This window comes from Sesamum indicum, linkage group LG9 (genome assembly GCF_026168435.1).
Source record: "Sesamum indicum cultivar Baizhima isolate 11 linkage group LG9, ASM2616843v1, whole genome shotgun sequence".
Classification (NCBI taxonomy): domain Eukaryota; kingdom Viridiplantae; phylum Streptophyta; class Magnoliopsida; order Lamiales; family Pedaliaceae; genus Sesamum; species Sesamum indicum.
The window spans coordinates 21,395,539-21,406,644 of NC_142665.1; the positions used below are offsets into that span (position 1 = coordinate 21,395,539).

The 11,106-nt window shown below is 35.0% G+C and overlaps 2 protein-coding genes across 5 annotated transcripts; one reads left to right on the plus strand and one right to left on the minus strand.

Annotated features, from left to right (window-relative positions):
* The first annotated feature begins 2,812 nt into the window (after window positions 1–2,812).
* Window positions 2,813–4,430, plus strand: LOC105177854 (putative xyloglucan endotransglucosylase/hydrolase protein 7). Its single transcript, XM_011101123.3, has 4 exons — window positions 2,813–3,039; window positions 3,162–3,262; window positions 3,361–3,557; window positions 3,705–4,430. Exons 1-4 carry the CDS (start codon window positions 2,862–2,864, stop codon window positions 4,093–4,095), a joined length of 867 nt encoding a protein of 288 aa, XP_011099425.1. The 5' UTR covers window positions 2,813–2,861; the 3' UTR covers window positions 4,096–4,430.
* A 1,320-nt stretch (window positions 4,431–5,750) lies between these two features.
* Window positions 5,751–10,715, minus strand: LOC105177853 (zinc ion binding protein). Of its 4 annotated transcripts, none has more exons than XR_016067454.1 (13): window positions 10,533–10,715; window positions 10,167–10,329; window positions 10,019–10,087; window positions 9,659–9,729; window positions 9,031–9,109; window positions 8,864–8,938; window positions 8,632–8,746; window positions 8,478–8,535; window positions 8,312–8,383; window positions 7,527–7,665; window positions 6,950–7,073; window positions 6,039–6,510; window positions 5,751–5,954 (listed from the first exon to the last, which is right to left on the minus strand). XR_016067454.1 is itself a non-coding variant. In XM_011101121.3 (13 exons), the coding sequence occupies exons 3-13, from the start codon at window positions 10,052–10,054 to the stop codon at window positions 6,290–6,292; spliced, it is 852 nt and encodes a 283-aa protein (XP_011099423.1). In that variant the 5' UTR covers window positions 10,055–10,087; window positions 10,167–10,329; window positions 10,533–10,715; the 3' UTR covers window positions 5,751–6,289. The 4 variants fall into 4 exon arrangements, 3 of the variants coding, with proteins under 3 accessions (XP_011099423.1, XP_011099422.1, XP_011099421.1); XM_011101121.3 differs by having other exon boundaries at window positions 5,751–6,308; window positions 6,439–6,510; window positions 7,535–7,665; XM_011101120.3 differs by having other exon boundaries at window positions 5,751–6,308; window positions 6,439–6,510.
* Window positions 10,716–11,106: the final 391 nt, after the last annotated feature.

Consider the following 11,106-nt stretch of genomic DNA (forward strand, 5'->3'; position numbering starts at 1 on the left):
ACCTGAACCCAGATGTAGAGTTTGGCCCGCCAACTTAAGGCCCACATGCAGCCATTAATGCCCTCTACCTGTTGCCTCTCATGTCATCATGCCCCAGAAATTTTGCTATTTTTACATGACCAACCTTTGGTTTTCATAGATGTAGATATATTTACTTTTCTGGTACATTATTATTTCAATATACTCTGATTTGAAATGTGGTATGTATTTAACCAGTTTTTGAATCAAATCTTCACATTTAAATGACCCTATAAAAGAACACTAGTACCATATGATTTTTTTTAGGCTATTTTATGTGTCTTTACAACTATGAACACTAGTATAGAGTCAATTTTCATAATTGTAGAGGCACATAAAATAGTCTAAAAAATCTATATTGTACTAATAAAAATTAGGCATTTACGTTTGAAAAACTATGTCAAATGAAAATTAGCTGAATTTGAGTACATAACTTAATAATTAAGTTCAATTATTATATGATTGATGTATAATATAAAAAAAGCATCTAATTGTATTGTAAATTATATCTTTTTTATTATTTGTTGAATCGGGTTGAATTAGAGAGTGTTTATTAATGAAATCTAATAAGATATTTTTTCAGTTTATAAATTTTTGAGTATTATTCAAGTTATTAAAGTGTTTGTATAAAATAAAATTAAAAAATAATAAAATGTTAATAATTAAAAATTTCAAGTAACTTATTAAAGTATTAAAAATAAGTCAGAAACTCATTTCCTTGTTAACGAAATTATAAACTCTTAATATTTTATTTCTATATTCTGTAAACTTATTATTTATTTTCAAAATATAACCGACATTTTACAAAATATTTTAAAAATCTTATAAACTGATAAAGTAAATACCCTCTCAATCATGAGCAGGAATTTAATTATTCCGACCACAAACAGAAAATTAGTGGCATCAATCGCATTATCTTTGGTTTCACATGACTAATAACATTAGTGGTTCCTAACCACCTTCTCACTCCCATCTGTTTTCAAGATTTTGGTCTGGCTACGGCAAGATTCCTTTCCCTATCCCTTCTTATGGCTTAGGATATTACATTCTAGTATTTATTGTGAGAACAGCATTTATTGGATAATGTTTTATTAAAGTTAATTATACTTAAATCCCTCTAAAATATTAAAATAATACTTCACCTAAGTTCAAAAATTACACGCTTACACTCTTTTTAAAAATTCTAATAACAAAGTTGTGGTGATAAATATTGTATTGTTAAAGACTACGTAAACATAAAACCCCGTCTTTTAAAAATTCAATTAAAAATCTATCTGTGTTTCAGAAATAAGCAAACAACCCCCTTGTGTTGTTAAAACACGGAGAAATTTTTAACTATTTTCTGAAAACATATGGGGTAAAATGCAGTTTAAATTTTTTTGAAAATAATGTAAGTATAATTTCTAAATCTTGAGGAGGGAACAATGTATCACTATTTCACACTCCCATTATATTGATTTCGTATATTAAATGAAATAAAAGTATAATAAAATTTGGAATAGATAATTCAATTCAAAATTATATATACCAAACTTTTCCTGGATTTCTGGCGTCACCACAGCAACAACAGTTCTCCACTTTTAGAGATGATTTCATCGTCTCACTAGCGACAATATATATATAGTTGTTCAATTATTGATGAGGATCTTAATAATTAGCCTTTTTTTTTTACAGAAAAATGTATATTAAGACATATATAGGGCTCCGGAGAAGAGTTAGTGTGCACTGTGGATATTGAGAGTCGCACGTTGGGCATGTTGAAATTGAACAATCCAGGCATATAAACCTCACAAACATGGTAGTTCATGTACATATCAGTTTGTACAAAAGCATGAAAGAATGTGAGTATCAGAATGTACTGCAATATCATGCACGTACAAATTAACCCATTTAATTTATGAAGGGGGGCCGTCATAAAAGTTTGCTTGTATTTTTAATTATATAATTATATGTTTTTGGTAACTCGTCTTTTTCACCTTTTTAATATTGTGATATTAGGATAAATTTGGCTGAAATTTTAAAAATTGATCGAAAAGTGATATCATAATTCCAACCAATATTGTTGTGAAATTGTGGAACTAAAAAAGGTGAATGGCCACTATACAACCTCAACAAATCACATGACTAAAAATACAATTAAATCAAGCGATATAAAATCTAGAGGAAATTGAAAACTTAATTGTCTTGAAGCTTTAGAGAATTTAAAGAAGTTGAAAATTGTGGAAAACGCATATGTTCTTTTTTGTATTTAAATTTATAGAAGGAAAATTTGAAGATAATAGTTGGTTTATTAATTTCTTGAATTGTAGTGATTCAAACGCTCTGAGACGTACGCATCCACTTCTCATTCTACATTATTTGAAAACACGTAGGTGAACGCATATGCAACTTGTATCACCCGATTCTTGTGAAGAGCTAGCGACACATATGGATAGGGAGAGAAAAGTACAAGAAAAGATGAGCTAGGTTGAATAATTGGCGGGAAGACATGCATTAATGAAAGTACAGGAGTGGATTGGTTACATGGATGATAATTAATTAATTATATTACAAAACTGAGTTTTCACATATGAGAATGAGATATCGACGACCAATAATATGGTATGGTTGGGTAGAGAGTAGAGAGTAGAGAGTAGAGAGTAGAAAGAGATGGCGTTGGCGGGTCCTTCCGACGGCTTTACATTAGCTGTATCGAAAGCTATCTACTCTTCAACGCTGCTTTCTTCCCATTTCAACATGTCCCTTTCTCTTCCTCTCTCCCTTTTTGCTTATATAAATAACGCCATCACTTCTCTCTTATCATCATACCAGCACAAATACACAACAAACGAAATACATAGAAAATGGCATCATTGGAGTACTCGGGACTAATCCTAGTATGTGTTCTTGCTTTGCTTTCTTGCACTGTGACTGCCCGACCCGCGACGTTCTTGCAGGATTTTCGCATCACGTGGGCGGACTCTCACATCCGCCAACTTGATGGAGGGAGGGCTATTCAGCTTGTTCTTGATCAAAGTTCAGGTGATTTATATTACTATCTTGTGCTTGCATGCTATTTAATTCTTTTTGTGGGATAGTTTAATTAGCTATATACGTCGTCGTCGATTGATTTGATGAAAATTGGGTAAATGTGAATATTTTAGGATGCGGGTTTGCTTCCAAGTATCAGTATTTGTTCGGACGTGTGAGCATGAAGATCAAGCTCGTCCCTGGTGACTCTGCCGGAACAGTCACTGCATTTTATGTATATATTTTCCCAAGCTATTAATCTTTTTATTATTTGAGATACATATAGTATTAGATTATAACAAATTATGTTTATCCTTTTGTAATGTGCAATAGATGAATTCAGACACGGATACAATACGAGACGAGCTAGATTTTGAGTTCTTGGGAAACCGGTCGGGGCAGCCATACACAGTCCAGACTAATGTGTATGCCCACGGGAAAGGTGACCGTGAACAAAGGATCAACCTCTGGTTCGATCCTGCAGCAGAATTCCACACTTACTCTATATTATGGAACCACCGTCACGTCGTGTAAGTTCATAATTAACTATTTTCCTGCATGATTTATCATATGATCGATTACTCTTTAAATTATAAAACTAAAGCCACAACGATATTTATATTTCACTCGTCATGTGATTGACTCTGATTTATTGGCTCATTGTATTTTACACACAGCTTCTACGTGGATGAAGTGCCGATCAGGGTTTACAAGAACAACGAAGCCAGGGGAATTCCCTTCCCGAAATTCCAGCCCATGGGAGTGTATTCTACTCTGTGGGAAGCGGACGACTGGGCGACGAGAGGCGGCCTGGAGAAGATAGATTGGAGCAAAGCCCCATTCTACGCCTACTACAAGGATTTTGACATCGAGGGGTGTCCGGTGCCGGGGCCAGCCAACTGCGCCTCCAACCCTAGCAACTGGTGGGAGGGTGCAGCATACCAACAACTCAACCCTGAGGAAGCCAAGCGGTACAAATGGGTGCGGATGAACCACATGATCTACGACTACTGCACCGACAAGTCCCGGTACCCGAATACCCCACCGGAATGTGTGGCAGGGATATGATGCAAATCCCACTTAATTTCTGGTTATCTTCATCGTCATCGGATGGCAGATATTACATGGGGGTGAGTGTTGAGGGAATTAAAGAAAAAAATGTAATTTGGGATTAATTATAATGCATGCATGGGGTGTGCTGATTAATTAAATTAAAAGTGGATGTCGTTTTCTTGGTACGTAAAATTGTTGCGTGTGTATGAGGTGGACGCTGTTTGCGCCAATAATGTGTGTGGATGATCTTGGAAATGATGTACTTATTTCTCATATATGTTTTTTTATATTTTTTCCCAAGTGATGAAGTATTATATGAAGAAAGCTATTAATTTTCTTTCTTGAATTAATTTCATTAGTCAATTAATTGTGTTTTGCTTTGCATTTAGATAGTCTCTCAGTGTCGTTTATCAGCTTTAATTAATGAAATATTAATTCTAAATATTTCTATTAAGAGGATGTTTGACTCAATTAAATTCAAACGTACCCTACAATTCAAATATTTGACCAAGATTTTAAAATTGCTTAATTGATTAATAAAACATTCAGTAAACAAATAATTAGGGAAATTTTGAAGGAAAAATTAAGCAACACTAGGCACTTTGAAATTTGAATGGTCTTTTTCCTTTTTTCTTTTTTTTTTTAAAAAATATGATGAAGTAAAAAGCTTTGAATTGGTCGTGTACAGTTTCTCTTGCATCATACTTCTTATCAATCTCTATCTTGATATTGACAGCTACATGCTATCCACACGAACAATGTCCAAATCAATCTCAGAATTATTAAATGTCCAAAACATAATTTCATGTTATTAAATTTTGATATGTCACCTGTCATTTGGCAGCTTGCCACTCAAATTCCTTTTTTTTAATTATGATTAAATAATTAATATTAATAAATTGAATAATACACCAATTTGATCAATAAAAATACTATTAATTATAGTCGTGCTCCATATCTCATTTACTTTTTCATTATCTCTTTCTTACAAATAAAAGCAAAAAGAGAAAACAACCACCAAATGAAGGAAATAAAATATATATGAATTTCCCTCTTATGTTTTTTTTGAACATTCCCGACCCTGTTTTTATTTTTTTATTTGAAAGACAAAACCTCCTATACATAGATCTAACTTCTTGGTGCTAGTACGACCTATATATGTTTGTTGCCTACATCGAAAACACTGTACAAAACACAGATTTTGCTATTTTAGTGGTTTTGGTAAGACAAGGACAATTCGTTGAACAACGTAAGTCAGGTTATTGCATTTGACTAAAAAGATTTGATAAGCCCGCCGTCAAATGCCAGGACTAAGCGAAGAAAACTACCAAGTTGGAGTATAGTAGGGGCACAAGAATTTGGGTGGAGAGGTAAAACGCGAAGAGATTAGTAAGAACACCAACGACGAAATGACTTTGCTAGGCCGACACTATGAGATGAAAGGTAGGAGTTATGTGAGATTTGATACACGAACAGTGCTAGCCGTAAACGATAGATATTTGACGCTGTGCATATCAACCCATGCCCTGCTGTCCCAAACACATTAAGTATTCCACCTGGGGAGTTCGTCTGCAAAAATGAAACTCAAATCTATAATGAAGAAATGAGTAAAGGATTGAAACATTACAACCTCGTAATTATTCAGATAAATTTAATTAAACTTACTAGTATTGTCGGCGTAAAAATGATTGGATTTTCAATTTCTTTAATCCTATCACAACATCAGAAAAATTAATCAATTACGGTAACCTGCTCTCCTTTATCACAACATTCAACAACACAATCTCGCTGCTCTCTATCGTGGGCTTTTGGACAGAAGAGTACAACGTTTACAAATGTCCCTTCACGTTTTCAGCGGAGGGAACAGAGTCCCCCTGAAACGGCAACAAATAATTGTAGTTTTCAGCAAGAATATCTACTGGAAGATGAGTTAAATACCAAAGGAAGAGACCCCATACAAGAGCAACTTGATCTGCAAGAACTCAGACAGAGCCGACAACAACATAGAGGCCTGTTGGGGCTACATTAATAACTTGGTTGGAGTCGACTTTGTATGGTCAGATATGTCTGTTTGTATGTGGAGTAACTCTTATGTGTAACTCAACTTCTTGGATGGACTGAGTGTCATGCTCCCAATTCAAGACCTTTATGAAAACACCCTGCTATAATCCAAGGGCCAGAATTGGTGCGCAACAAAGAGATCAAGAATTTAGCTCAGATATGGGTGCCTGCCAGTATCAACAAAAATGGGTTGCACAAGACAATTTCTCGTGTGGAGATTAGATAGTAACAGGAATAATCGTTCCTTCAGACAGGAAAATATTCCTTTTTTATGCTGTAAGTGCAGTAAAATATTACGTCTTGGTGCTGATTTTGACTGCAATGGGGTCTGAACAGTAAGGGCAGTTCCCAAATAGAACATCGAATGACCTACAACAAAATACAAAAGCACAGGAGGATATTAACACGAGAAGCAAAGTAAGAGAGAACATGAAAAAATGAAACGCTATGCCAACGAACTTGTAAATACCAAAATTAAGATCAATAAAGGAAAATGTAGGAGTGCTTGATTTAGGAGAAGGCAAGTGGAGGAGTCAGGAGTCTCATTTTGTTAACCTGTCTCCACTAGACAAATATATCAGACTAGGCAAAGGTGATCATCTTAGCAAACTGAAAAGGATTATTGAAAGCTAGAAAAGTTTATGAGATACTAAAAAATATAAAAGTCGATCCCAGCAATTAGTAAAATCATTTGTCTTTTCTTCTCTGCTCTTCCCTTTTTCGGATTCTCATGCCTAGAAGCTAGTGATTATAGTTGTTACGCAAACATGAATTCAAAAGACGATGAGATCTAAAGAGCATAACATACTGCCTTGTTGTCGTAATGGAGCGGAGCCAATCACCAAGACAAACACTGTGGAATGCTCGATTACAGTTTCCATTTTCACATGTATAATCAGTTGCCCTTCCACTCTTGGCACCAAGTTCATCATCTAGGACAAAAAAGACCAAGTTATTGAAGATTCATGTGTAATAGGTACTATTGATATCTATATTTGTTTGTTTGCATGTAAAAGACTAAATCCCTTACATTCAGGGGGAAGCAAGTCTATTAGAATTTATTTGGAGCTAACAAATCATATGCATAGTTAAATGGCATGATAGGAAAATTTTGAGGTGTCCTATTGCATGCGTCAGCCTAGTTCCTTAGTGGTGGCAGTGATGCTGAACCAAACCAGTCAATTTTGAAGACTTCCCATACTATACTTTCGATCCCCTGAAGTTGTTTTAATATGCCCAAAGCACAAAAACCAAACTATAACTCGTCAAATACATGTTCATGTTCAATAAGGAATTGGCAAATGAAAAATAGGCCCAATCCCTGAACTTAGACCTTAAACCATACAAACATGCATGTAAGCGGACTTCTGACATGAATATATTACCGAAGTACCTATCGGAAGATATTGGGCGTAACAAATGCCACACTCAACTTGTTCTTCATTCTTTTGGACATGTGGAGGTTGGGGTAACTGAGTGTCAAAAACACGTGCAAGATTTTCAGGAAATGACTTGTCTTTTGCCCTATTTTCCAGAATAGCGAGTAAATATCAGATCAAGGGCAAACAAGACAACGGGAAACTATTACTAGACATAACAAACATTATCGATTTAAAGATTCTAGACAAACAAGATATCAGTAGAGGTCCCTGGCAGCATCACCAGCAGAAGAATTCAGACTCACTGGCTAACTGGCTGAACTCGCAATGTGTAACCAAATGTGATTTAAGATACACATCAGAAAAAAGGTCCAGAAAGTGAAAATGCCACTATGAAAATCTAATTGACTTAACCAATTATACAGGCTGCCACACTCCAAAGGCATGCATCATCCGAAAGGACAAGAAGGTTGATAAAAAAACAATCTACTCGTTAAAGCATCATTTCAAGATTATTTTAGCATGTCCTAGTGCTTTCCAAACAGAATAAAGAATAATCCATAGAAATGCCAATTGAATACATTCATAAGTCTCTTCATCAGAAAACGTAGTTGGAATATCATCTAGTACATGCAGACATTTGTAAGAGAAAACAAGGTTATCCATGAAATATTCAGAAGATCAGAACCATAAGCAAATACATACTCCACACACAACCTTCACAACCCAGATTTAGCACACATTATGATATCTAAAGACCGCAGATCCCCCGAAAAGGATAGTGAAAATACCATCTTGTGCAATTTCTCTTCCAAATATCCCTCAGAAAGTTGACTGTGTTATCTGAACCCAAGAAGCGGCACCTACCAGATTGAAACAGCAATTAGTATAAGATGTTTCTCTGATCATTTGTGCTCAAGAGATAACAATACACAATTTATTTTTAAATAATCTTACTCGGGCAGGGATAATGGATCATTGGCATTTATAGACAATATGACAGAGCAATCATTCCCTGGAAAAAGAAAAAGTGAGGAGGATTAGCAGACTTTCGCGAGACACCAAGAAAAAGACCACAAAGCATTTACCATTTTTTTTAATAAAAACTAACCTAATTTTATTTGGCGATATGACATTGCATAATGTGAATGCTTTGGATCAATTACCCAAAAAGACCGATCAATATCATCCAACGTGGACCAAAAACCCTGGAGCTTATCCACATGCTAGGCACAATAGATGATAATCATGAACAGAAGAAATCACAGATTAACAAATTGTGAGGAAAGATACAGGAAAAGTGAGGACAGATTGAACCAAGTTCAGAAATCTGCCAGAGTTACCTTTTGAAATTGCCGAACAACATCTCGTAACTTTGAATGCGATGACCATTCTAGACTAAAATTATAAGGCGCATCCTGGGGACATGATATAGACCTCGGTTGTCACTCATTTCCAGACTCCAGAGAAAAAGCAAATATGAAACAAGGGGTGGTGGAGAAGAACGAACCACCGATACTGAAGGAGGACACCTTGGGTAGGTCTTGTCCAGTGTTATCTCAAGAATATGCACTCTTCCCTTAGTGTCCCTAGCACAAGCAACATAAAAAACTAAAAGTACTCGAGGATAAAAGAAAATAGATATAATGACCAAAAGGTAACAAAAATCAGTGGTACCTAATGTTTGGAAAAGTGTGAAATATTCCCTCAAAATGGAAGAGAATCTGTTCTATAACATGCATTCACAAGCAAGACCTGGGAATTTAACACTTAGCAAAAGTAGGTACTTGCCTGTATTTATTTAACTCTTAAGATATGTACATACATTCTCATTGAAATGTTGCCCTTCTTACTTTTCCACTCAGTCTCATATATGTCAAAGCACGACATGTGAGTCTCAAGTTATTGCTAAAATATATATACATATACACACACACACAGATGATTCTCGTAGTTTTTCAAAGTAATTTACAGTGAATATACCATCAAAATAAAGCATTGACATAAATTGATATCCTGAGAAAGTAAAAACATCGTACTCAGTCTGATATTGAAGACAGCAAGTATAATTGTACTGGAGCTCATTTTGCTTCTTTCTCAAATAATGCACAAAGATTTCAATATACGGATACTCTTACATGACACGAAAGCTAAGAAACGTTAAGTCTTCCCCCATTCTCACTAAGTGCTCCCATCCAACCTCTTCTACCTGTCAAATTTATACTGAAAGTCTTCACAATCAAGTAAGAGAAAGAGCTTTCAGTTGTGTAGACAAAAAATACTTAAAACTGCATATCTCGCACGCACTTGACTAAACCATACTGCAACAACAAAAACTAAAGAATGATAATCACCATAGAGAAAACAAATCAATGTACTAAGGAAGAAAAATAAACGATCCACATACTAATTGCTGACGCCATTTATAAAAAAATATCCATGAAATTTCGCAGTCTATGAGTTCGTTAGCAGCATAAAAAAATGTAAAATAGAATTACCTCCGAGTATATCTTGCGGGAAAACGACGTTGACATCAGTTGCCCGCACCTACTCTGATCAGCAAATTTCTACACAAAACAGTTGAAATTCTCATTTACAAACTTCAACCGTCATCTTCCAATACTCTAAGAAAGCATGAAACGTTACCTTACTGACGTCCGTCTTTGCTTTACCAACCAGAATCAGGACTCAAAGAACAATCTCTGAAGAATTAAACAAAAACACTTCATCCAGCATTCCAAGAATCCAACATCTTAGGGGCATCATGTTTCTGCTTTTCTTCCCAAATTCTGACGTATTCCCTCAACAGCTTCAGAAACCAACAATATAATTACTAATTAGCAACATTATAAAGCATTGTGTTGTTAATCCTCACCAAACAGGCAAAAACACCTTCAACTTAGGCAAGAATCCACATATTTTTTAACTTAGCCATTTCATCAAACACCTTCAAACCAAATTGTAAGTTAAATTTTTTGAAATTTTTTTTCTTTGTAAAGGAGCAAAACCTACCTGATGGAGTACTGGTGGAGAGAGGAGGTCGCCCGTCGTCGTCGGTCCTTCTTTCTGTTTTTTTCTTTTTTCCGCTCACTCGCTCAGTCGTCGTCGGTCCTTTCTTTTCTTTTCTTTCTCTGTTTCTCACTCGTTCTCAGTTGTCTGTTCTCACTCGCTCAACTTAAGTCAATTCTATCTATATTTCTATATATATTAATACTATAATATTAATATATTACATAAATATAAATAATAATATAATATAATATATATAAAAATATATCTTATTTATTATATTATTTAAAATTTCAGTTAATCAATTCGATTCAGTCACCGAAACAGTGACCAAAAATTGAACTAAAAAACCAGAAATATAAGAAAAAAACCGACCCTGAACCGAAAATTCGATTCAACCGATTTAATTGTTTTTTGCACACCTCCAGGCAAGACAAAGATTCTTACACTGGGAAACCGGTGGAAATGGGAAGCATTGTATGCCATGATTCCAACAAGAAAGGCCCATTATTCTGTAAGTTTTATTCCCAAGCAACATTAAACTTTAGGGGTGTCGGAAGCCCATCAACGAAATGGC